Source organism: Camarhynchus parvulus, chromosome 5, assembly GCF_901933205.1.
Source record: "Camarhynchus parvulus chromosome 5, STF_HiC, whole genome shotgun sequence".
Taxonomy (NCBI): Eukaryota; Metazoa; Chordata; class Aves; order Passeriformes; family Thraupidae; genus Camarhynchus; species Camarhynchus parvulus.
In genome coordinates this window covers 37,630,065-37,657,851 of record NC_044575.1, presented here as the reverse complement: position 1 = coordinate 37,657,851, position 27,787 = coordinate 37,630,065, and the positions used below count along the sequence as shown (strand labels likewise).

Sequence of the window (27,787 nt, the reverse complement as noted above, 5' to 3'; positions counted from 1 at the left end):
ATTATATTTATTTGTTTAAAGAACAAAGGTAAGAATATATTTTTCAACATCTGGGCTAGTTTGCTCTGTGAGACAAGCAGCAATGCACATGCCATTGTTTTTATTTGTGATCCTCTTCCTCAGGTATCACCAGCTGTAGTCCTTCTTGCTGAGTAAGTTCAATGTAGGTGTTTAGCCTGTTTCCTACCAAGATACAGACATTACAGTCTGAAAAGACTGGTGTAAATGCATATTTTTCATATTCTTCATCAGATGGAAGACTGGTATTCTTTCACATATCAAGGCCTTTCTTTTAAAGAGTATTTACTAAATCTGTTCTTGGACAGATATCTGAACTTGAATATTGAATGACACATAGAAAGACTAGAGACTGTTAGATTTGTTTAGGCACATGCAAACATAGCAAACACTAAAAGCAATGCAATGTTCAAGGAAGATGGAATTTTCTCCCCTTCAATAAAGCTGAGTTATCAGGGCACATTAATTGGATTCTACCCATGAAATTCTGGTCTAGTCTTTGGTCTTCATTGGTTTTTATCCAGGGTGCAAGAATCTATGTCATTGATCAAAAAAGTCAGAGAGTAGGCTGGAGGCTTTTTTTTTTTAATTCCAGAGAAATAGTTGCTAAGCAAATACTAAAAATCCAAAATTACAGGAAACTAGTGATTGGTGCACTAAAATAAATAACAAAACTAAATCAGGCACAGTTTAAAATGTATGTTTTGCAAGGCAATTATAAAAAAGCAAATATTGGGATCTTAAATATCTTAATTGTACCTTTTTATTTTTGGCCCTCAGAGTGTCCAATTCTTTTAAGAGGAATGCAGTTTCTGTTCTTCCACCTAAATCTTCAGCATCATTCCATGACAATATAAATTCAGGGAGCATCCTGCTATTCTTTCTTTCTACACTGCTGCAGTTTTGAAGGAAAAAAAAAAGAAATGAAAAATAATTTAAAAACCAGTTGTTATTACACCCCTTTGAAACAAAATGCAGAGAAATAAATTATCAAAACTTATTAACAAACTTGTTAACCACTGCAAATGTATTAAATAGTCAGAAAAAATGGATGCCCTTCTCCAACTTTTAAATGCTGTAATTCTGAAAAGAATCTGCAAATCTGGAATAGCAAATAAATATCCTACAGTACTAAGGCAAAAACCAGATGAATATAAATGGGCAATGAAGCCTATAAACAGCAAATGCTTAAGGAAAGCAAATACTAAAAACCATTGCTTAACACAGAGAAAAAAGTAATAAAACGTTTGGGGATCAAAGTGATGCTCAGGTCTAAGCAAACCAAATTTTTTTGTTGAATGATTCCACAGGAAGTGATATGAGAATATCCACAAAAAAAATCTAGGAATTCATCTTGAAGAAATCTGTAAAATGATGGTATGATTCTAAATATTATAACTGACAACAGGAATTCCATACTGTATGCCACCTGGAGTTTTAAAATAACTTACTAGCCATAGACAACTTAAAATAAGACAAGATTCAATGGTCAGAAAAATTCTCTCGAAGCAAGACTCTCATAAAACTTCTTGAGTAACCACTGATACTCACCGATCATTTGTATCTCATTTGTAACATGGCAGCAAAATCAGTAAATGAATGATTAGAAAGGAACTAGCAAATATTTTTAACATGTGCTTTCTTTAAGCATTTTCTGGTTATACACTTCATAGCTAATAACCAGTAAGAAGTAGCCACAGAAAAGCTATACCCTCTGAACTCCTGCTTCCACTGTAGACATTACTTTATTTGTAATTCACATCCTAGAAATATAAAGAAAGTTATCTATTGCTCCAAAGAGTCATTATCTTAGGCAGAGAGTTTTCTGTACTCAACCACCCTTTTTTCACCTGCTTCCACTGTATTTATTTTCTTCTCTCTTCTCCTTAAAACTGAAAATGATAAATCATATTGACAGTACCAGGACCACCATCTAAAACACAAATCAACTAACTTAACATTTCCTGGGTTTTTTTCTACATCAAGAAATGTTCACATATATTCTAATTAAAATCTATTTGGGCAAAGATAGGTTTTGGCATATAGCTTTAGGATCCTACATATAACATACATGGAGCTGAGATGGTTCAACATGATGACTGCTATGGAAGGTTAATCTTAGTGTTCCAGACAAGTCTGATTGTCAGTGGGAGTGGCACTGGTGAAAGGTAAAATGAACAATTTTTGGGTGTTTCTATGCTGGGCTGTACCTAAGCACTCTGGATTATACTTGGCATTTAGTGCAGCATGCATTGCCCTTACAGCAAATCTCAGCTGCTAATGCAAAAAGGCAAAAAAGAAAATGAAAAAGTGTTAAGAATTGGGTTTGGCCCAATTCTGTTAGATCATAATGAAGATAGTAAAACTGGGTGTAGAATCTGCTAGACAGGTGAGGAATCAGTGTATTTTTCAAGTTTGTAATAGGGCTTTGCAGCCCTGATCCCATTTTCAAAGACAACTCTGACACTCTCAGTTGAAAATTGGTATTCAGCCTGCCTAAGTCACTCAGAACCGGTAGCATGCTCCCTAACCAGTTGGCTAGTCAAAAGGATAACTAGCTACTAATACCTTTGTACATTGTGTCAGACATACAATGAGTGTATATATTTCTTAAGACTGCTGTAGAGGGCTACTGCTCAGTAAAAACACTAGTGACAAGAAATGACCAAAATTAATGACACAATAAAATCTTCAGTCTGTATTAAACTTTTCAATCATATTAGCCAGTCCTCAGATTCCTGTCACAGACTGCTACAAAGTATTACAGCTTCTCATCTTCACTCTCACAGCTTCATCTGGACTTCACACTGCTTTATTACTGCTTCCTACTCACTCATCACATTTCAGGTGCGTGTTGTGTAAAGCCACAGATACTACTAGGTTTTCAAGATCTGTTTTTACTCTGTTCAGCATGCATTTTCAAAATTCTCTGTAGAGATCACAATCATTGAAATACCCACAGAGTGTGGTATAAACCATTGCAATGATCCTATGTCCTATGAGAGCTAAAGAATACAGAGGTGAATTGCTGCATTCCACAAGGGAAGAAGGGCAGATAAGCTGAGTCTAAGTAAAAAGCTGACTTACTGATTGTCATGTGGGAAGCAAACTTCCCTATATTTACTCAAAAAACATGTGTATATTGTCAATAATTTGAATCTAGAAAAATTATATAGAGGGATATTTCCTGGGTTTACCTTGATCCTTCAGAACCAGAATTACAGTCAGGTAGGATTCCTCCTCTTTGACTGGTTACTCGCAAATCTGAAAGTTTCGGTGCTTCGGTTTCTGCCTGGATAAAAAATTCTGTGCGTTTTTGAGAATTCTTATAAAACTGAAGTTCAGCACAAAAGTCTTCTTTTCTCTGATCCAAGATGTGTGTTTCTAATTGGGAAGAGAAGCAAACACATTGTCTCATTTGGAGAATGAAGCACAAATTGAGATTTTTCATTTGAAAATGGCTTGTTAAAAGAATATAATACAGTAGTAGAAAGAAACAAGTGATTTAGTTTCAGATTCACAACTTTGTCCCTTCACTAAGGAATGAGACCTGTTACCTACAGCATGGATGGATGTAGGGAGGAATTACAACATTTACTGGATTTTTCTCATGGAAACATGAAAAATTCATCATAATTTCCTAAGCCCTCCTCCCCCTTAAATGACTTAAAATAATGCTGACTGTAGAAAATTAGTTACCTATCTCTTTCAAAATTCAGCTCTACTATAGTGAGATATGATGAATTTCTGCTATAGAGAGGGAAATTTTTACATTATAACTAGACTCTTACTTATAGTGAGGTTCCTTTCAAATCCATTTTGGCTACAAAAGGAGTATCATCAAGCTGTAATTGGTAACAACAAATTTAAAGCACCATTATTCACTCCTGGAGAGTGTGAGGTACAGGCTCATACAACTAAAGAACTTGAAGAATGCAAAGCAGAAATTGTGCCAAAGGGAAAAATTATCTGATTAAAATGTTGAGTGTGATAGCTAGTTCTCTTAGCTTGGCTACTAGATATTTTTAGGACATATTTCTGATATCAAGGCATTTAAATGAAAGAAAGATCCACATACCACGAATGCTCTTTCATAAAGTAAGAACAAGTACCTTTTAATTATAGAATTATATTAAAAAATGAGAAGGAAGCAGCCTAAAACCACTGGAAATGGAAAAAAGGTGCATATATTTTTTCATTCTTTCATTTAGATTAGTAGAGAACAAACATTGGAGCTTTTGCTTATTTAATAAAGTTAGTGTTTCCAAACGTTTTGGATAAAATATAGGGCATATATTATTTGATCCACCTTATAACATCCTCCTCAAAAATAATAAGAAACTGTCTATACGGTTGAAATCAAGTAGAAATAGACCAAAATTACAAATCAATCACTATCATGTTGCCATCCTGCAGGTAAACACAGTTGTAAGCACATTTTCCAAGTAAAAAATACTGAAAATTGTTTATCAAGTGTATTGCAACAGATTCCTCTTTCCTTAAATGAGGAAAGACACAAGATCTCAGGCAACAGCACAAGGGCCCCAAGAGATGACTTGGGAATTGGGTGGAGTCAGTTTAACAATTTCCAATATGAAGCTATGTGTTACCACCTCCAGGAAAAAGTTATGGGACTCACTGCTCATCTGTATTCTCTGCATCCAGTTCAGCATAAACTTACTTGAATCCACTCTAACCATTTCTGTAAACTGCAACCACTGATCTTTACACTAGATTAAACAACAATCAACAAAGTATCAGCATCTTTGTCTTTTGACAAGTACAATACTACTTTAAGTACTGTGACTGAAATATGTTCCTCATAACATTTCACACCTAGTGCAGAAAGAACACAAGGCACAGCCACCTGGATTCTTCAAAACAAGTGTATACTGTTTCCACTGGCTTGAAATCCTGCAGGTTTTTGAGCAGATTTCCTCTGAAGTGCTGCTACATCTAAAAACTAGATTTTATCTCTTACTCTTCCTTATAGTAAGGAGCGAGGATCTCTAAAAAAACATATGTTAAAAAAAAATCACCAAATATACTCTAAAAACCTGACTCAATTTGGGAGTGACAATACATACGGGCAAAATTCTGAAACCTTTCCCTTAAGTACTGTCTGAAAACTAACCTAGTCTGAATTTCCATACTCGCAAAGCATTTTGTAGGGAGTTGTGTTTCCCATTTGATTTGTATTATAAAGAACTTCCCATGAAATATCCTGTTCACTTCTCCTGTTTCAGATGCAGTGTCTGTATAAATGCAGTTGCAAATTATGCTGCAGGGGAGGTGCAATGCTTCACTTGCCATGACAACTTTTCCTCCTCCTCTCTAGGGCATCCACTTATTCTATAAGCTATATATATATGTGAAGTGCCTCAAGCGAAGTGTGTCACATTCTATGGAAGAATTCAAGCATAATGTATATCTGTTGAAATAACCAGTGACACTATTGCCAGGAAGCTTTGTTCTTTGTTTAGCACCACAGTACTCTACTTTGGCCCTATGAAAGTTAGAGAAGAAAAATCTCACTTCAGAGAGCTAAGAACTTTAGACGATGTTTTAGGCTGCTTCTCTTCCCTTAGCATGAGAGTAAGTTTTTATTCTTTTCACAGTTCTTGTTTTGTTAATTTGCTCCTTTCATTCCAGGCCTTAAGAAGAGACCACAGAAGAGTCACTGAAGTTGGCAGAGACCACTGGAGATCACCTTGCTGGCACCTCAATCATTTGTAACAGGAAGTTGTCCCCAGCAACTTCCAGATCACTTGAGCCTTCTGTTGTGCTTCCAGCAGATTATGAACATCACTGTAGTACCCCATGAGAACCTGGACCTTTGAACATGAGAGTTCTTCCAATTCTCTGAAGAAGGCCTCATCTACTTACTCAAGCCTCCTCCTTGCCCCTCCCTCTTAGGAGAAGGATCAAGGCAAACACTACCTGGGTTCCCACACCCTTGATCCTCATGCCTGGAGCCATACAGTCACATGCAACACTTCCCAGGCCACCCCAACAGTATCACTAATGCCTACAGGGAAGAACAGCAGGGAGTAAGAGGGTCAGATGAGCATCAGCAGGCTTTCTGTAACATTCTGAATATGAGCTGTAAACAAGAAGCAAAGGTCTCTAGATGACAGATCAGTTCAACAGGCAGATTTTTATTTTTAATACCAGAAGTGAACATGACTGCATGATGAGGTAAATATCTGCATTAACAGCTGCACTTTTGCTAAATCCTTGGGCCATGTCAAGATACGTGTTTTTAACTGTAAATTATTGCAGCTAAAGAAAAAAAGAGAATTTAGAATAGTACTAGAACTGTGTTGGCATTTATTAATGCTAATGCTGCTTCTTCAGACAACATACATTTGCAGGACACCTCTTCATCCAGATTCAATTCCCTCAAGCACATGGGTAAGACTAAGTAGCATCACAGGAAGGCTGTAAGTGGCATTCTTGGAAATATTAGGTGAAACACAGAGGATCTGTTTTTCCTTCACTGGCTTTGTAAGAGAGAAGATGATGGCAGCCTCTTCCACCCAAAACTGAAAGCACTCTGCCCAAGGGCATTAAGGTGAGAGGTTTTTAATAAAGCTGTAATTTTTTTTTTTAATCAGCATGCAAAATTTGTCAGTAGAATGCTTTGGGGAAGACATTTTGAACACTGTCAGATCAATGGACATAGGATTAAATTTATTTTTAAAACCACTTTATTCTTCATATAGCCCATGACCCCCACATCAAATAATTTAGGCTTTGGTACATGGTAGCTTGTCTTTTTGCTAAACTAAGTGGCAATTTTAATACATGCACTTCAGTGCTTTTTTCCTCATGCCTCCTGCAAATCGTATTGTGCACTAATTACCAATGCTGCAGACACACACTGGGGAGTAAGTAGCATTTGCAATAATCAGGCTGCACAGGGAACATCAGAGAAAGGGTAAAACAGCCTTGCAAGCTTTGCAAAAATTATGTAGATTTCATTAAGTGGTACCACCACTGCTGATTCTGGTTCTTGAGTATACTAAACAAAATTTTTTCCATATAAAATGGTACAAGTTCAGTAGCCCAGATTAATATTTCACTATAGGGAGAAGCTGAACAGCTGATCTTCTGTATGTATTTATCTTGAATGAATAGCTTGTTCACATTGCAGGAAAGAAAAGCAAATGTTAAGAAGCAGGAATATGAAGACACTAGAATTAAATCTGGGAATTGATTGTGAGGGACGTAAGGGGAAGATAATGCTGTCATGGCTGGAAACAGTAAAGGCAGAACAGAATTCAATGTTGTTAAGCTGGGAGTGGTTGAAAAGTCAAGTAAAAACATTAAACACATCATACTGTGCAGGCACCCACTATTCCTCACAGCTTCTTCTGAGAAGCAGGGGATAAGCACCGAGATCAGGGAAAGCACAGCATGAGAGAATCCCACACCAACAGTGATAAATGCACAGAAGGTGCAGATTCAACTGGAAGACTGAAGAAGCAATAGCATCCCATTATACCACTCAGCACATTCAGCTGTCCCATCATCCAGGAGAAACTGAGTGGACACCCCCTTCCCCCTATCTTTCAGCACCCTACTAAAATGCACTGATCACCTCAGAGGTTTGCAGGGAATCTCCACAGAATAAGAGCAAGGGAAAACAAACAAAACCCAATGGAACATGCACACAGGCCACGGATCTGGTTGCAGATAAGTATGGGGACACTAGAAGCTCCAGGCGCACCAAATCAGCTACAAGTGTAATAGTACTTACAGCTAGCTACCTATAGCTTACTAGTACTTGTTTTAAGCTGATCTGTGGCACACGTACATAGTATGTTCTCATCTGTCTGCAAATACCGCATGAGTGAACCAGCCCCTAGCAGGATGGTAGTAAGAGGCATCATAGGAAAAAGCAAAAGCAGAAAGGAAGAGAATGAGCCATATACATCCTGAAAGCAGGAGCAAAGATGACTGCAAATTCAGTAGCTACGACACTGTGACACTTTCAGATTAAATACATTTGAAAAAATGTAGAACCAAACACTGTGCTGTATTTGAGGTAGTCAACCTCAATTAATAAAAGCCTCCAGAATTCTTCCTGTTAATCATAGAATCATAGAATGTTTTGGGTTGACTCTAAAGATCATCTAGTTGTAATTTCGCTGCCATAAGCAGGGAGGCCACCCATGAGATCATGTTGCCCAGGGCCTCATGCAGCCTTGCCTTGAAAACTTCCTAGGACAGGGCATTCACAAATTCTCTAGACAACCTGTTTCAGTGCCTCATCTCTCTGTGGGTAAAGAATGTGTCCAAATATCTTACCTAAATCTCTCCTCTTTTAATTTGACACTGTATCCCCTTGTCCTATCACTATCTATCTGTGTAAAAAATTGCTCTCTCTCTTTTTTTATGAGTCCCCTTCAAATACTGGAAGGTCCCAGCGACATCTTCCCAGAGCCCTCCCTTCCCAAGGCTGAAAAACCCCCAGCTCTCTCAGCCTGTCTGTCCTCACAGACATGTTTTCCAGCCTTCTGATCATCTTGCTGGCCAAGTCTGGATTTGCTGCAACAGGCCCACACTTTTGTGCTGGGGTTCCCAGACTGGATGCAGTACTTCACATGGGGTCTCACAGGAGCAGAGTGGAAAGGTGCAATAATTTTCCTCAACTTGCTGGCCAGACTTCTTTTCATGCAGTCCAGGAGGCTGTTGGCCATCTGGGCTGCAATCACATATTTTTTCTTCTCAGTCAAAACAAAAAGACAACTTCAATTCTGTGAGGTTTTTTTTGTTTGTATAATATCAAACATTTTGAATTTCAAAGAAGAGGGAATATTCACTATCCAACAAAACTATCTATGCAAAGAGCCACCCTGGCCCTATACAAAACTAACCTGTTTCCACTGGAATAATAGGACACACTTCCTATGGTTTAAAAGAACTTGATTTTGCCCCACTACAAATCACACCTCTACAACACTTGCTGCAATAACTATGCATGTAAAAGCATTACTTTAGAACATCACCTTCATTTCCACTTGACTAACTGCTATTCTTTATCATTGGCTTTCAAATTATCTAATGTTTTTCCTACAATAATAAGACTAAAAACATAGCCTGATGGCCACTAAATTTTCAAGCCATGCAAATGAAATTAGTACTATGGCGAATATTCCTTTTTGAGCTGAAAATGATGAGTCAACCATTTTGTCAAAAGACAAACATTCATTCACTAAGCTATTTAACTACTGGAACTTCTACCAAACAGAATGACTGTGAAAGACTTAGACTGTTCAACAGTTTGCCCTTTACTGAATGATTAAAAGGCATAAATCCTGAAAATGAGTAGGAACTGAAATTCAAGGCTTTTGTAGGCATAAATATGTAAAGAAAGAAAATGAGTCTGGTGGAAGAGATCTGAGCCTATTGTCTGGCATTAATGATAAGAGTTGGTTTAGGTCTTATGCATTTTCAGAATGCCTGTATTTTTCTTTTTCATTCATATTTGAGCTAATACAGATGCAATATACATGCACATGTCAAAGGTGCTCATTACTTTTGACTCATTTCCTTAATGGTTTATCTTTCCCATGACCTACAAAAATTTTTTCAGAGTTAATCCTAAAAAAGGTGCTGTACCTAATTTTCAAGAAAGTAATTCCTATTTAAAGAAAACAATTACAAAAGGTCAGTAATAAAAGGTCCATAATACTTGCTTTCGCCAAAACAAGCAACATGAAAAAGTGAAGCTTTATTGTCTTTGGACTTACTACGGATTTACTTATGTTAGCAATTATTTAGGCCTCCTCAGTGCAGTGTAGTATACTGAGACCAAGTAATCTGCAACTTAGAGCAAATGGCTGTCCCTTCATAATGCACTTTTCCTGACGTTTAAAGAAAACTGAGCAAGCTTCAAGTTATTTAGTATTCAAGATTATTCAGTAAGACTCTAAGATCTCACTAAATCACTTCTGTAGCATGGAAGAATGGCAGTCATAGGAACCTGGTAACAAGCAAAGACTGAGCTCAGAGTAGATTTGTAAAACAAAGCTAATTCCTTTTATTTCTCTGTGCTCTGCCCAGCTAAAGTACTATGTAAAAAGCCAAAGTACCTGCCAAACCCTTGGCAGTGGCAAAGAGGAAATCACAACATAGATGCATTGTCCATTCAGCGCCCCAACCATACATGACCATGGGCTCTGCAGAGAGCATCATGGGTCAGCTCAAAAGGATGGGGACTATCAACTTACTTTTAAGTAACTCTTACTCATAAAGGTCCTGGAGTTATTTCTGAGATAGGATATCTCCTCTCACTTTAAGATACACAAGACAGATATTCATTAAAATAAGACTTGGAAAGAACATTTTTATAGAAACTCTTACAGATATTTTTAGAAGATGCATAAGTGCTGTGATAGTCATTTTAAAGCCATTGAGACTAAGGCACAGAGTGATGAAGTAACTGCATTGAGGTAATTGAGCAAGCTATGTGTCCTGGTTCCAGCTGGGACAGGCTTTATTTTTGCAGTAGACAGGAGGGTGCACAGCCAGCACACAGAAGTTACTCTATACCAACTCACATCATTGCCATGGGCAGGGGAAAGGAACTCTTCCAGGGAGAAGGGGTTCCTTCTGGGCATGAAAACGTGGCAGAAGCAGCTGTCCGTATTGCCTATTTAAGGGGGAAGGGGTGGTTGGGGGACTGGGGGCGTGGTTTCTGTGTGAATCGTTTCTTTTCTTATTCCCTCTATCATTAGTATTGTTGCTGTTACTGCTCAGTTCCTTATCTCATTGCTGTACCCAGTAAATTGTCTTATCTCAACCCATGATCTTTGCTTTCCGGCCTCAAATTGGAGGGCGGAGAGGGAGTGGCACATGGTTTTAATGGAAGAATTAATTGGAGAATACCATTCCTAAACCAAGACAGCTGTAATTGGAGACCAGTGTGAGGCATGAAGGGTTGAGATTCAACATATCTGCCCAGAGTGGGTGAGAAACAAATTTGATCTAAGTATTTGTTGTATTAGTTCCAGAGGCAGTGCTCACAATGTTGCTTGGGCTGTTCAAATGGGTATTATATTATTATACATAACCATGTATATATTCCCATATATGCTTCTTACTATGATCTTTTTCAGAGCAGGGAGAGGGATCAGGATTCCTTTGTTGCTGTACTGTGGGATATCAGCTTATGACATGATAACATCAAGGACAATGAAGGTAATTTGGGATGTATACTCAGTGTTTCTCTCCTATCCTTACTCAGGTACTACCGCTGGGGGTCCATTAACAATTATACCCAGTCTGTGGGAAGAACAGGGGGGATGACTTTCCCCAGTTTTTCACACCCTTTTCCTCCTTCAGACCTGTTAAAAGAGCTTTTGACAACTTTTACTTCCTGCTGGATGTTAAGGAAAGCATATTCTTGTTGCTAAGTCTGTGACATCTCCTCAGTGCAGTCTACACCATATTTAGAGTCAGGACAGAGATTTCTAGGGAGGTCATTCAGAGATCTGCCCTGATGGTGGATGGTCACAAGTCGCATAGAATATGGGAGAGAATGGGCCAGTTTTTGGGGAAATTCTCTGCTCCAATGGTTTGGCAGTTCACCCCTGAACCAATACAAGACCCTCTTCGAAGTGACAGAATGCTGCACTGCAAGGAAAATGCTGCGGCAACTCCAGAGAGGAGCAATTTATTGCAGTGTGCTGGGCCCTGGCTACTCTTTACTGGACACAGTTCAATACTAGAGAACACCCTCCAGGGGAGGAGTAGGAAAGCAGACCTACAGGCACCATGGCCTCTCAAATTGCAGCTGAACCAGGGGAACAACCTGTGCCAGTAGCAGTCGCCCCTATACAGAAGAAGAAATCCAAGATGAAATCAGTTTGCTTAGTGAGGAATAAATAGGAAACAGGGCCCACAGAACCTGGAAGAGGCAGGGCCAGAGATAACCACCTGATCCCTAAGACCTCAGGAGAGGGTATTTTGAGGACCCAAAAGAGCATCATTGGGCTTTTAGGATAGCTGCTGTGGAGACAGAAGAAATTAGACAGCTCAATACCTTTCCTGGTGTCTCAGAAGATTCTGTTCTTTGAGTGTCAGCAGTCCCAAGTGCGCTTGAATAGGAAACCCCAATTGCCCAGAGATTTTGGAAATCATCACTAACAGGCCTGAAGGCAAAAATTTTGGATTATCAGGTGGAAAATGTCCAGGTTCCAGCAATGACAGGGTTAACTCTTGTAGCACCAGGAGAGGACATTATTCTATACCACCTCACCTCATGAGGACTCTTTTCTGGGAAGATGGGGTGCCTTCTGGTCCAGAATATGTGTTGGAGGGAGCCATCCAGTACTGACCATTATTGGGGGGAAAGGGTGGCCTGCTACTGAGTGTGCTGTGGTGTGTATTTTTCTCCTGAATTGTTTCTTTTCCTATACCCTCTGTCATTAGCAGTTTTGCTGTTACTGTTCATTTTCTTATCTCATTGCTGCTCCTATTAATTTGTCTGAACCTGTGATCTTTACCTTTTGTGGCTCCAGTTGGAGGAGTGGGGGGTAGCTGCATGAGGTTTTATGGAGTGCTGAACTGGAGAATACCATTCCTAAACCATAACACCATAACAGAAGGAAAAACTGCAGAAGTCGAAGGCGCTGGATCCACACTGCATCTTGGAGCCTGTGCTGCTTCAGTGATGGCCCTCCCTGTTCTTTTCTCCTGCTCAGAGATGTCAAATTCTACTCTTTTCTGTCAGAAATGTTTTAGAAACTAATATCTACTGTACTTCAAGAAAAAAATACCACTTTTACTTATGAATGGGCAACTAACATCTACAGAATAAAAAAAAAAGTATTAATTTTAAGTAACTAAAATAGTATCCTTTGACAGTTCTTTATGATGATAATTTTAATTCACATGACAGGTTAGGTTGCAGTATTTGTATACTGGAAGACAGTTGTGCAATGTACAATATAAACAAACTTCCTGTAATTTCAATATCAGGCAGAATAAAGGAAATGGCCCTTTAAAAATTATATTAAGTATAATTCTAATGCAAAGAACTTCCGAACAATTCAAACTGCTTTAGAAGTCAGTCTGGTGAACACAACAATGCAATTCAAATATTGATCAAATATGCAATTCAAAAATTGATCTCTGGCTACAGCTAAGCATTTAAGTTGCCCAAAAAACTGAACAATGAGAACACCATAATCTTCTTGCTAAGATCTAACTTGTTGAGAAAGTTATCTGCAAATGCAATAAGAATAACCAAAGCTGTATTATGCATTAATGCTTTTGCTTGCTCTATATCCCATAACACATAAATACACAAAAAAAGAAGAGGCTTGAAAATATTTTGTCTGCTAAAATATGGACAAAACTCAGAAGTTTAATGGTTCAGGTATTTTTTAATTCCTTAAAGAGAACAGTGAATTCTGTTTTAGCAACATAAGTTGTGGGACATCTGTGTTATTTTGAATGCTTCTGTATTCACCTGTACTTGTGTGGAATCCTGGCAACACCCTTCATAAAGAAATAAATTGAGAAAGAGATTAAGAACAGTTGGCAGTTATTCTGGCAAAGGCAATTTTTAACAATTCTCCAAGGATTCTGATTATTTTAGTAATGATGTTCCTTCGCCTGACTCTCTCACTAAGTCTTTTGGCCTCTTCTGCATCTAAACAGCAATTGTGTACAAACTGTTGAATATTTAAAATGGAAAAATGCTACTCAGTCTTTAATATATGTGGCAAATCATTATATTGGTATTCACTGCAGTTAATCGTGATGCATTTATTAATGTGTAAATATCAGACATTTCCTTTGGCATTCCACTCTCCGTTTGCAATTCATTAACATACTGTTATTTTAAAATATTAGTCTCTAAGAAGACACCAGATTTTTATTGGACTGGTCTCACAGTTGAAAAAGCATTTTTATATTCTGAATGCATCAAAACAGCAGAATCACTAGGCAGACAGTAAGTGGGATTCACTGAAACACAATGTTAGTTCTAATGGATGGATGATTGTGTTTGGTCTTCAGAAACTTTGAAGTATAGGTAAGTCTTGATCACACAAATTAATAAATCCTAAAGCTGGAGTTAACAATAACCATTACACCCAAATTCTGCAGCTTAGCCCAGCCAATTTTTCAAAAGGTCAGGTTGTGAACTGGAGAAGATCAGGGAGGTCCACCGCATAGCTTTGTTGCCAGGCATCTCTCGTCTGGATTGTTGCAGGCATTTATTAGTATTCGTCAGCAGACTCAACAAAGCAAACAAGAAATTCAAGCACGAATAATAAAATGAAATGCTGCTATATAACCCTTTGTCATTCAGCAAATATGGGACTTTTTAGCTACATTGTTCCTAAACCTGGGTTACTACTTTAATTTTTCTCCACAGTGCTGACTGAATGAGTATGCATGTGTGTTAAATGCAGAGCTCCCCTAACAACTGCAGGACTGCCATTTAATCTGTTGGTAGATGGACCATTTCCTGTGGGAACTCCAGCTATGATTTCCAGATCCACCAAATAAATCTCAGATTAAGATTCCAAATGAAACCTGCCTTTGGCAGATAAAAAATGTCAAGATGGATATAAACAGTAAAATTATAAATTATCTAGGTGTTGCACGATGACTTGATGTGCGTTTTTTGTTTACACTTTCCCTGATATCACAACTATACAAGGCATTCATCAAATGTCACACTTTCATAATACTGGAGGCATCATTAAAACTGTTTGGCTAAGGACCTTGAAGTGTTTAAGCAGTAGCTCAAAAGTATATTTGTGCAAAGTAGAAGAATAAATTTACATATCAGCAGCAGCTCATAAGGGATGGGTAAATATTCTGTTTATCTCTCATTGTAATTCAGGTTAGTTTAAATACAGGGTTTCAGGATATCATTACAGCCTATATGGAGTCATTACATAATTTCCAAACATAGTGTCTGCTGGAGTTTTACTAAGCATGCTGTGTTTATGTTTTCTAAACCAACTAAAAACAAAGTAAACCCTCCCACCCCATTTGTCTTTTGCTATTGTCATATCAGACAATTGCTTTTCACATATAACCCCCTTCCATTATCTAAATCTTAATGATCCAGAACTCCCTTTTATCTAGGCAGGGTCACGTTTCCCCATGCCCATTAATTATAGTGAAAATTCTCTTATCCAAATGTACTCAACCTCCCCTACCACACACAAACAATTAAAGCTTTGCTGACTTAAGAGTTCTAAACAAAATCCCAGGAAACTACAGCTTTAGAAGTAAAGAAAAATATTGCAATTTTAAGTGCCTGACACAAAAGAAAGATCACTCTGCATAAAGTAGCTGTAAGATGCCTTGCCCCTGCACCCTTTACTCCAGTAGTGTTCTACTAAAGATGCAGGTGAACTCACAATTAAGAGTCAGCAACGCACTCCCTGAAGAACCTTTTCATAATAATTTAAAAATATTTTTGCTCTGAACTTAAGCTTCATTCTAGCTGTTATAAAAATAGAAGTAATGAAGGTTTCTAAAGAAGAAAATAACCAAATACCTCTTGCACTTGTGCGAAGTCTTCTAAAGCTCCTTCTGAAGCACTACTTAAAAATTACTGTGGTAGTAAGTGCTGTTCTCTCTGAAGTACATTTCAAGACATTCTGAAGTTAGCTGCACTCATACTTTACACACTTAAGATTCAAAGTGCAATACTTCAAGGTGTGCATTCTCCCCATCCTTAGTGCTTGCAGCCCTCAGTGCAGATAAGGCCCTACATGTTTTGAGCGTACCATAAAGGGTTCAACAAAATAATTTTCACAACACTGCAGTGAGTGAGGCAAGTACTGGATATCTAGTTGTGCTTCTGATGAGGAGTCTTTCTGCATGCAGTCTGGCTAAAAACGTGCTGTATTCTACCACTCAAAATGTACAAGGAAAGAAATGGAATGGAAAAAGAATAGATGAGAATTTATATGCATGAAGGCATGATTATATTTACAGGAAAGACCAAGCAGTATTGGATGATTTTTCAGTTATCATTAACTCATTCTTATCTTCTAGGTTATGTCACACTATTCCTTCTTCTTCCATGGCAGAGGTTTTCTTCATCTTCCATTAATGTTGCTCAACAGTTACTAGGGACTTTTCCTAGGTTTTACTCATGAAAGTTCATCCTCAGCCTCTTTTCAGCCTTCTACATCAATCAGAGAACCCTGCAACTACTCTTGGCACTTTGCAAGGGGATCTGACAGCACACAGTGAGTTTGATGCTGAAAGCACAGTGCACACTGAAGACACTGATCAGCTGAGCCACACGGGTGTAGAGGACGCTGCCTCTCTGCATACTGCGTAGATTTTTCTGCATACAAACCACCCTTACAATATTCAGGCCTTTCTTTCTTTTCCAAGCAAACAGCACTTTGTTGCTAAAAAATGGTAGGAGAGGGAGAACAGGCTCACAGTATCTCCTGTTGAGGCATGTAAAAGAAGAAAGAGACTTCACTATGACAAGTATGCTTAATTTTGCTTCTGTCACAGCCTTGAAAGAGGGGCTTTAGATTTACTTTGAAGTGTTTACAGCTGTAGTGGGTACATTCTGGAGAAATGGGCAGCAGCACCTTTACCATTAGCTGCTTTTTTACCAACTAGAGCATTTACAGCACCATATTACTCTGGAGGCTTTCTTTACCCATTCATCTTTGTGTGCGTTAAACTCACACAATAGAAATTCCAGACAAAAAAGTCCTTGTAATTAATATTGCAAAAACAAATCTACAAAAAAGCACATTAAAACCATTACACAACTAGAAAAGTTTTCCACTTCTAAAAAGTCAAAGTTACACAAAAAGATGATTTATTTTACTTAACCTTTGCATGTGACTACATTTCCTCAATCACCATGAATGTAAAACACCCCAAAACCCCATAGTTCACTACCAGATAGAACACCTCCATCACAGATTTCCCTGCACAACCTGATTCTGCAGTTGTGTTCCAATCTACATTATCACAGCTCTTTAAAGCTAGTCTCCTCTGAACTAGTTTCCAGACATGCAATTTTGAAGTATATTTACAAGCTGCAAGCATTCTTTTGAAGATACATGGAAAGTGCCTATATGGATCATAACTAAAGTTGCCATCAAATTCTGAGAAGTGAAATTGGTTCACTGACTTACAATATATCCTTCAAGTAATGGCTTAGCAATATATACATATTTATTTCTATGCTTGAAAAACATAATAACCACCTTTCAAGAAAGCAAACAACTTTGTCATGAAAAAAATAAATCTATTAATTTGTCTTAGGAATTCACAAATAAAAATTATACAATGATTTTAATTCTGGAGTCAGCAAAACTCTAATTTTGTTGTCAAAACAGACCAAACTACACTTAAAATTCTAAGACTTCTCCTAACTTCTGCCCTTTCCTTAAAGCATGGATGCTCATAAATATGACATAAGCCAAAACATTACAATAGTTAAAGACTGTATAATACAGAAGTATAGCTGCACCTAATTAAACATGGTACATGAGTCAAATAAGACACAAATTTAACTCCAGCACTTGCACACTCACCACTTTCCAATCCTGGTAATGCTTCTGAAAAAGTGCCATATAGAGTCCTAAACATATATGTAAGAAGAGAAACCACCCAGTTTCAGGTTCCCTCTTGTGTTTTCACAGAATTAATGTTTGCATAGCTCCCATCATGCATGGAAACCCTACTGAAGTAACAAGTCTTACCCCAATGCAATGTGCTTCCCCACACCCACCATCACTGCAATGCAAAGATATGCACCTATTTGCCAATACAAGTTTATTTTCATAATTGAATACTATTCTAGGCTGTCTAGCTTGGATCCTAAATATTTTTCATTTCTAAGTAGCACAGTCCGCACTGGTCTGCTGCCAATGTTCCTGGTACGTTCTCTCAAGTATCATTAGAGGGAAATGAAGAAAGGCATTAACCTTCTATTAAAAACAAGAGAAAGAGTACATTTAAACTAGATACAAACACAAAATAACAAACCTTGCACACAAACTGTTCTTTAATTCTTCCTAATAGAACAGAACAGTGACAAAGTCTTCAATCCACACAGGAATACAAGACTCCAAACAACTCGGAAAGTTAAAAAGAAAATCTCACCTTTCAAACACTTCAGATACACTCCTCTTAAACACTACCTTCCTTTCAAGTATTCTATTTTATAACATTGATTAACAGGTTACACATTATCCCACATAACTGCCATAAACCTACCACATTGTATCTGTTTTTTCTATTTCTTAAAATTCTCATTGCTTGACTGAATTTTCATCTAGTCAGATAAATTTAATCTCGTATTTGCTTTACCATCCTTATTTGTTGACAAATAATGTAATCTCCAATATTTCAGTATGCTATTAAAATTTTTAAATTATTAAAAAATTATAGGGTTATTCTAAACCCAGCTTTTAAACTTCCAAGTTACAAGAAAGGAAAATCTAAATACAGTACAATACCAACTGCACAAAGGAAATACATGAAGATGACAGATCAAGCAGGACACAAAATAGTACACTCCTCAGCACACACATTTACACAGAAAAGGAGAAGCTGCTGTGCTTAAGTAATACAATGAGAAAATGCACTAGAATATCTACCAAGCTCACATATTGAATATTATGTTGCTGAAATTGACCAATTATCTTTATGATAAGTGAATGTAATTTAGCTGTTAATACCCAAGTTAAATTCTAAGAAAAAAAAAATTTTCTCATCCACACCAGTATGATGACAAATTTACCCATAATCCCTTTTCCTAACTTTGCCAGGAGCAAAAGCACAAGAATTACATGACTTATTAATGATTATGCTAAATAAAAGTGTATAAATTTTGCTTTTATTTATATAACAACTTCTGTTGGATACATGCAGTGTTAGTTTGGAAGAAGCAGCTGTCTAAACAGCACAAAATATTGACTTAATGCATCAGAAAAATAATACACATGAAACTCAGTAGCTACTCAGTTTCAAAAATATCTCCGAGCAGTAGCAGAACATAATTTCTTGCAATTAGACAGAATATATTTCACAGAGAATAAGTTTCATTTGCCTACTTCAGGAAACTTAACCTTTTGAACCATTCTTAGGGTATGCTGACCCCTAAAGGTCTAAAAATACTAAACCTGATTAAGCTATTACATGTTTAAATTGTCAGAATACAATCCTCCAGTAACTTACACCACCATGAATATTTTTGTTTATGATTATGATTTGTATATGAGAGTATATGATTCAAAAACTTTTGAACTCCACTCAGTAACAGCTCAAAATTCCATAAATTAAAAGGGGTTTATAAGTAGTTTATCTTACAGAATAATATAGGCAGAAATTCCTTTACATATGAAAGAAAAGTATCACCTACAAAATGAAGCATTTCTTCTTTCTTCTAAACAGACTCTCTATGAGAAATTAGACATTTATTATCTTTGGAGAGAGATTATATAGTATAAAACTCAAAAAAAGGTTAATGTACAGGAAGCTATGAGGCTCTGATACAGAGGGAAATTTTGATGTTGACAAACCTAATCCATTTTGGATTTTTTAACCTACACAGAGTCACTTACTAGCAAAAATCCACCCTAAAGTGAGGATCTCTTTTTTATGTCTTTCCCCTCCTTCTACATGTCACAATTTAGTCACAAGCTACTTCTGAAAATTCTCTTCTACAAAGTCAGTCAGTCAGTCAGTCAGTCATGTAATGTACTCTCAAATCCAGTGGAGTTTTTTTCCCCTTAGATTTCTGTCATGAAACATAGAAGAATGTATCTGAGAAAAATTATGTCTGGTCAACCAACTAAAAATATAAAAAAATACTTGCATCCTGATGAAGATGAAAACTCCATCAACTGGGGAAGCTCCAAGTTAACCAAGGTCATGTTTATCTCCAAGCCTTACCTTACTGTCTAAATTCAGCTGAGCTACTAATGAGAAACTCATTAATATTAGTAGATGGCTTAATCATACCCAAGCCAGGTGTGACTAGCCAAGAAAATGACTTTAAGACAGATTTTCAGATTTATTGTTAATAATTAAAAAAAAAAAGATTGGAAAGTAAAGTGCAATGTACAGACTAAGAATTTAAACATGTCTTCTGAAAGTTATACAAAAACATTTGCAATAATCCAGAAAATAAAGGTGAAGCTTTATATTCATGTAGCTGGTCTCCAGTTACTCCAAGTTCTTTTAAGGAGCAGTATGTGGTTGCTGTTTTTTTTTCTTTTCTTCCAAAGTCAGTCATATATCAGCAAGAACAAACACATTCCAGTCACTGCCTAGCACTGGTACAACACCTAAGGTTCCTTATTAATATCTTTAAAGTCCCTACCTTTTGACCAGTTCTCCATTTGTTCCTCTGAACTTGTTTGATCTGGCACTGAGTCCAGCTTTTGCTTGAAGGTTTCAGAGCTAAAATAAGACAAACTCTAGATAAATAAACTTGAAACAATATAATACGCCTATACTTTGCCTTCATTTGACAGAAAATTTACAAAACAAATTATTTTAAATATTTATAGCAGCACAATGAAGTCTGCATACTTTAACAGCCAGGGAAAAATTATATTTCTCAGTAAAATATTTTTTCTTCACTCATCTAATTTTTATAATTGTTTGGTTCAGCTTTCTGTTGCATGTGATGTCTTTGTTGAAATATTTATTAGTTCGGTTTTTTCTTCTAGAGTCTGGCCTTGGAAGTACACATTACTGAGCACAGCCCAAATCACACCAAGCAGTCCTGCTGCAGAAACAAGACTGTTCACTTTGGCATTTATTACAGACAGTGGCATGTGCTTTACTTCACAGCATTCTTTCTCTACTTTTAATTTCCTAGATAAAATACAGGTAAAGTGGTCTATGACCACTTCAACTCTGAAGTTCTTTCTGAACACCTAAATAATGCATCCCAATATTTGCATGCATATTGCTTCAGACTATAGTTAATTACACAGTTTCATATAATCAAAGATCTTCAAGAAGTAACCTCCAATAAGACTTACGGTAAAATGTTATGTCTACCAGGCATCATTTTGAGTGTTAAAATATATGCTCTCTTATGTGTTAAAAATTCAATTATACTCTCTCTCTATATATATCACAAGGAAATCTAAATAAGTTTGTCATGTTGGTAACATAGTAAGCTTATCACAAATTATATTACTCACTCAAGCACCTTTTTAAAAATTATTGTACATAGGAAAAATTTTATCCTTAACTATGCATTGTGCTTACTTTGTATGTTTTCTCTGCTACATTTTTTTACATCTATTAAAAAGATACGTGTGCCTTGAAGATACAGTGACTAGATTATGAAAACACTCAGACAGTTGTCATTGTGCTGAAAAATGTAGGAGATTAAATAAAAAAATCAAGTACCTATTTTACAATTCAAGCAAATTATATCAAGACACATATCTTAAATAATAAAGCAGCAGGAAAAATTATTTTGTCATACAACACCAAAAAAGCAGATTATTTCATTTTTATATTTAAAATTGCAAAAAAAAATTAATTGTACAAACACGTAAGATTCAACACCAACACAAACACCAAACATTCAAGAAATACATATTTAGCTCATATTTGTTGTTGACTATAAATCTGCATGATAAAAAATGCATAGGATTTGATGCGCTTAGGTCTTATAAAAAAATAAAAAGTTCACCTCATATTGCAGAACACTGAGTCCCTTAAAAGAATCCCTCAAATGAAGCTGTACGCTTCTTCTTCAATTCTGTGTAACTGTGTTGATTTGAAGTTGGCAATCTTTTCCTAAGTTCCTCATTTACTTTTGGATTAGCTGAAAATATAGAGGGTTATTAATATCAAGAAATAGGTTTCTGTCAATGAAGCCATTTCCCTACATATTGCACAAAAAGGTTCATAATAATTGCAGTATTTTAATAAGATATTCATATAGGAAGACATGAAGAAAATATGGTATTTAATAACCTCTGGAGTATTTTAAAACATGTCTTAGGGCCTTAATGTGTCTAGTAATATACTATTTAAAACCATAATTTTATCCCTCCACAATATACAGTCATTCTTCCTCGCCATTTACCCAGCTAATGAATGCCAGCAATTAGTAAAATGTAATCCCATTGCACAATCATTTTAATGCTTTTAGCACTCAGAAAAGTAAACACCAAATTAATACTGCTCAAGCCATATCAGATCCTAGCTGGAAGCAAGCAATTATAGTTCAGCTCCTCAGGTGTAATTAAATGATTGGAATGATTTAGTTCCATAAATGCAAGTTAATTCATAAGCAAGCAACAAATATACTGGGAGTAATTACAAGAAACATTGACAGTCTAAGCGGGGCATGTGCCTTTCTGTACCTGATATAGGAAAATGCTGCCCTCTCCTGGAAATAATAGACAATTGGCACAGGAAAAATTTATGACTGAAGTCAAGAGGCCCATTTTACAGACCTTGTCTTCACAGGTGAAAAAGGTTCTGTTAACTAATAGGAATTTTCTGGTTTAAAATTTTAATAGAGAAAATAAAAATGGTTGATATCAGATTAAGGTCACCTATGGATCAAAGTAAAAAGGAAAGATTTTTAGGGCTTCCTAGGGCGTGCCAATTAATTTCCTCATAATTAAAAAAAAAAAGTTAGGATACAGAACAACAAAATATTCCAGACACTAAGTACTTAAATTGGTTGCTCTGAACACAAATGCTGCAATAGGTAGCTGACTTGTGCATAACACTTACTTGTCCTTCAAGATGTACCTTTACAGAAGGTACCTTGAACATAAACCATTTTTAGAACCAAAACTATTGAACCATCATTATTCAGTGAGTGTTAAAAGTCAGCAATTCAAAAATGATCAGAAGTGGCCATTAAGGTTTTCACACAAGGAATAATCAGAAAAATTGAATACAATTACTATAAATCCTTACTTTCATTTGAAGACAATCTGCTAATAATCAATCTGTGTCATAATGAGAAGAAATTAAAGCTGGATATTAAAATAAAGTGTATTGGCAGACTGAGACAAAACTGAAAATACAAAATGAGACCATAACCCAAATGCTAGAGGTAATCTGAAATCTAATTTCCTTATTCACTATTTATTCATCCACCTTGTGCTAGTGTAAAACTACTAGGACACCATGAAAGAAAGTGAAAATAAAAAAGAAGATGTCCCTATCAGTTGAATATAAAATGCAACAGTCACATAAAATTAATAGTTAAGTAGAATAATGAAAGAACTCTCAGACCTAACTGTTTTGCCATCTACAGAAACAAGAAATGCTTCTAAATGCTGCATAGAGCAGCATGGAAGAAAAACCACACACTGTGGTCAGTATGTATCTGTTTTCCACACAGAGAAACTGTAGGAAAGCTGATTCGGAAGCATTTGCTCAATGTGAAAGCCTTAAAATTGTTCTTTACCAACAGCACTCTGGCATAAATACATTTATTTTTCCAAATCTTGGAAAGCACTCTGGCATAAATATATTTATTTTTCCAAATCTTGGTGTATTTCAAAGCAAACCCAAGCGGTACACAAATACCTTTGGTGTTACTTTACTTACCATGGAAAAGAAAAAAATTATTTTAAGAAGCCATATTATTTAAAGTTTAAAATGTAGTGCACATTTGCTTTGCCCTTTGATGTCACAGTCCTATTTTTCTATTCCAATCTTGTACACTGTAAGTTAATTGCTTTTGGAAACTACTTATTATTCATGTAAAAATTAATGTGCCAATGTGTTTAAATCCTTTTAAATGACCATTCATGCATCTTTCTTCTTTAAGTACCAATGAAATCTGTCAAAGATATCAATGCAAGATGGTCTTAGACAAAGTTCTAATATAGATTTTTTCTGCTAACATAAGATTTTCATTTTCGTCAACTTTACTTAAATTCCATTAATTTTTTAAGCTGCTTTTAATAAATTCACAAGTAAAAAAATTTAGGCTCCATAGTCTGTCATTTGTGTTCCAGCTGACTTTATGAATATTAATAACAGTGTTATCCTGATTAAATAGGCTTCATATAAAATCCCTGTGAATCCTATAGCTCAGACATCTCATTTTTCCAACTCTTTATGAATTTGGATTCAGACATTAAACTGGAAAAAACCTTAAAAAACAGATTCAATGGTACATTGGTGTACCCTTAAGCAAAAAATTAGCTGTTCTAATGATTCAAATAATTAAAATTGATAGAACCACATACTGAGATTTCAGGCTTTCTGTACACATGCAACATATTTTAACTCTAATGAAAACATCAACACTTCACAGACAAGGGATTAAGAATCTATTATAAAATAATAATACCTGTCCTAATGCTTACCTTAAACTAATAGATGATATAATCTTAAATCTTCATACATGGAGGGCTGATTTGGAGAAGTATTTTCCAAAGAGAAAGAAATTAGTGGATGCCTAATTACATAAGCATGCACATGAAATATATGAACACTCTAGTTTACCACAGGAGCCCAGTGAAAAACAGCATTAACTATTAAATGGTTCATACTTCAGGAAAACCAACCTTTTTCTTGAGAATATCAAATTGAAACACACAGGAAATACTAATATTATCCTAGGAGACTCATGCAGTCCCAGTTTCAAACTGTTAACTTCTTTCCATGCTTATATGTTTGAATTATTTACATCTACGACAGACAAAAATGGAAAATTAAGCTTACTGCACTGCCTTCACTTTTTTATATAGTGCTAACTGGAATGACTGTTCCCTCATCCATTCAGGAAAATATTCTGCAAAAACAACATTAAAATACTTTGCCTTTCAGTTCCTAGGAATATGAATGGATTTTAGGAGAAAAAAAAATCTAAACAAAATAACAGCTTATTCAAAAGTATGTCACACCAATCCTGGTTCTAATTATTCATCAACACAAGCACTTCAGATGAATTAAATAAAAACAAGTGGTATATAAAGGTAACAAATATCTGCAAGATAGAAAGCATACAGTGCTTTACTTGAGCAGTTCCAAATGGCTTTTATTACAGCTGTAGCAGAATTTCCTCTCTCTGCAGCAAAATCCCCAACCTCTTGAATGTCTGCAGAGTAACAGACACTCTACAAAGGAGCACCTCAAAGTAACTTCAACCCCACAAAGCACCACAGCAACACTAATGCCAATGCTTTCTCTACCTGGGCAGGACTGAGAAGTCCATCTTCTAAGCTGGAGTTTAGTTACTGAGGCCCTCCTCAGGAACAAAAAGACTGTTGGGACCATTCTATGTGGAGACCCAGTGACTGCAAACCCCCATTCCTTGGTCTTGCCTTGAGAGAATTTGAAGTCAATCACTGAATCATGGCCTTAGCTGCTGTGACAGGATGCAGACGTTTGCTGCTCTTGACCAAATTCGCCCATTCTTCACAAAAAATCCTCCAATTCTGGAAGAGTTTTTCCACACAGAGGGCTATCCCACCTGCCCCACCTCTGGTGGAACAAGAGACCAGTCCCCCTCTACTCCTTGGAACAGCACTAAGCCTGGTTTTGTCCCCCTTAGAGGTGCAGTTAACAGTTGCCACTGACAGTGCAGGGATGATGTACCATACAGTTTATGAAGAGGGAAACAGAGAATGAATTTTAGCATTTTTCCCATAAGAATAATTAGATTGGCAGAATCTTCTAAAATATCCTGAAACGTTTTGCCTCGGGGCACACTAAACTAAAAAACTAAGTTTGGAGGGTACTCTACATAAAAACCAGTTACCTTCTCAAAGCATTTCCCCAGGGAACAAACAGTCAGTTTTCTTAGCCCAGGTGGATGTCAAGTCTTGATTAAATAACACACTCCTCTAAAAAGAGTCCCATTTCTTTCCTATTTTAGGAAACTTTAAGGCGTATCAGAAATCTAAGGCAACTCAAAGTAAGTTAGAACTAGTTTTGGACAGGTATAAAAACCCTAGTCAAAGGATAACAGAGATAGCCAATTTAAGTATTTTTTACAAGTGGAATAGATGAGTATTATTAGATACTTAAGTATCTACTTAGGTAGATACTTAAAAGCTGTGAAATGAAACACACTTTGATTATAAAGATACTTACTTTATTGTATTGTATTCTATTACTTTTATATGCTTTTAAATACAAGCAGTTCATGCAAAATATTCTGTTTATTTTAAAAAGAATATAAAATATAGACAAGTGGATTAACCTTAGAAATCGATGAATGCAGCATGAGTATTATTTCAAATTTATAAACTCTCACATAGCTAAAAAGAATTCAAGATTTTGGTTAATATAAGTAACTTCATTATCTGGAAACTTGATAAAAACATTTCCCCAGAGGGCAGAGTGAAGCAGTTGTCCCTGACTTTTCTTCCTTGCTGATTCTTGACCCAAAAGGAGATAAGACATATGCAGTTGGTTTCAACTAACCTATATAAATAAAAAAGACATGAAGAAACAGGGGTCAGATAATTTTCTTCTGTTGCTGCAGCAGTTTCTTCATACCGTCACTACAAAATTTCCATCTGGTGCTTTTAATGATGGCATACTGTAAGCCAAAGAGCACTTATTGTCTTTGCCATGCTTTTGACAAAAGCACAAGAGGAGACATAAAAATGCACAAAACCAACCGGTTTATAATAGGTTTCACCTATTCCTAAATTAAACTTAGGTGGATAAAGGACAGGTACTTTCCTCTTTATTTTTTCTCCCTAACTTGAACTACGTGTCTTCAAGGGTCAATTCTCTCTCTGTGGATCAGGAAATATTTATGTGCATATTAGCTCACCAACAGCACCCTATCTCTTCTGCCCTCTGATATATTCTCATTTTCACATTAACAATCTTCATCTGTATTTTATTTACTAAACAATTTTCAGCATGCTCTGTTGTCCTCTTCTCCAGTCTGTAGCTGTCCTGGGTCCTCCAATACTTTTCTTTTTCCTTAGTTTTGTCTTCTCTTTGACAATAGATGCCTTTTCCTTTCCCCCTGCCCACCATCTCTTTGAAATGCAAAGAAAACCGTAGAGAATCTTGTCAAAGACTGTCTCCCTTTGTTTTGCAGCTTTTCTCATGTGACACTTAAACATTATTTTCATTCTGATAATGAAACTATGACATGCTTTGATCAGGTGAGAACGGCCAAATAATTTAGCCATCCTTCAGTTTTGTTGTAAACTCTTCACTGGCCTTAAAACTCAGTATTATATATTATATATTCTTATAGACAGACAGATCTCCATTTCTAAACATTTTATAACCAGATTGTAATTTCTGTAGCCTTTACAGATAGAAACAAATATGTGCATTTTAAACTAGCAGTTGTCTTATCTGGAGCCAAACTAATATTTTAGTAGAATCAGCACTACATAGTGGTAAGGGCTACCTGTGTAGTACACTCTGTTGACAGGATCCTAGTTAGCAGACAAAGGGAAGTCATTAACCCCCCCCTATTTGGCTCATGTGAAGTGCTGCATCCGGTTTGACCTGCTCATGGATATCCTGAGCTAAGTCCAGCAGGTGATTCAAGATGATTAGGGGTCTGCAGGACATGAGTTATGAGGAGTTTGCAAGAGTTTGATTAGTTTGTTTTAAGGAGGAAAGGCTAAACAGGGATTTTATTGGGTTTTAGCTGCCTTGTGAGCAAATAAAGAGAAGACACAGATCCTAAAGAGAGACAAGCTGTAACACAGAAAACTTAGAGTTACGAGTAAGAGAAAATTTTTCACAGATGGGAAGGTCACCGGAACTAGTTGCTTAGAAAGGTTACAGAATCTCTATAGCTGGATATGGGCAA

At 36.4% G+C, this 27,787-nt stretch overlaps 1 protein-coding gene across 3 annotated transcripts in view; it reads right to left on the bottom strand.

The window, feature by feature from the left end:
• MIPOL1 (mirror-image polydactyly 1) overlaps positions 1 to 27,787 on the bottom strand; it is a 187,392-nt gene that overhangs the window by 134,355 nt on the left and 25,250 nt on the right. The window contains exons 1-5 of one of the 3 annotated variants that reach the window (XM_030949639.1): positions 24,357 to 26,118; positions 21,704 to 21,838; positions 20,369 to 20,448; positions 3,216 to 3,402; positions 778 to 913 (exon numbers count right to left, since the gene is read on the bottom strand). In XM_030949639.1, coding sequence (XP_030805499.1) covers positions 778 to 913; positions 3,216 to 3,402; positions 20,369 to 20,448; positions 21,704 to 21,708 — 408 coding nt within the window. In that variant the 5' untranslated portion in view covers positions 21,709 to 21,838; positions 24,357 to 26,118. The other 2 variants (XM_030949640.1, XM_030949638.1) reach the window with 2 other exon arrangements.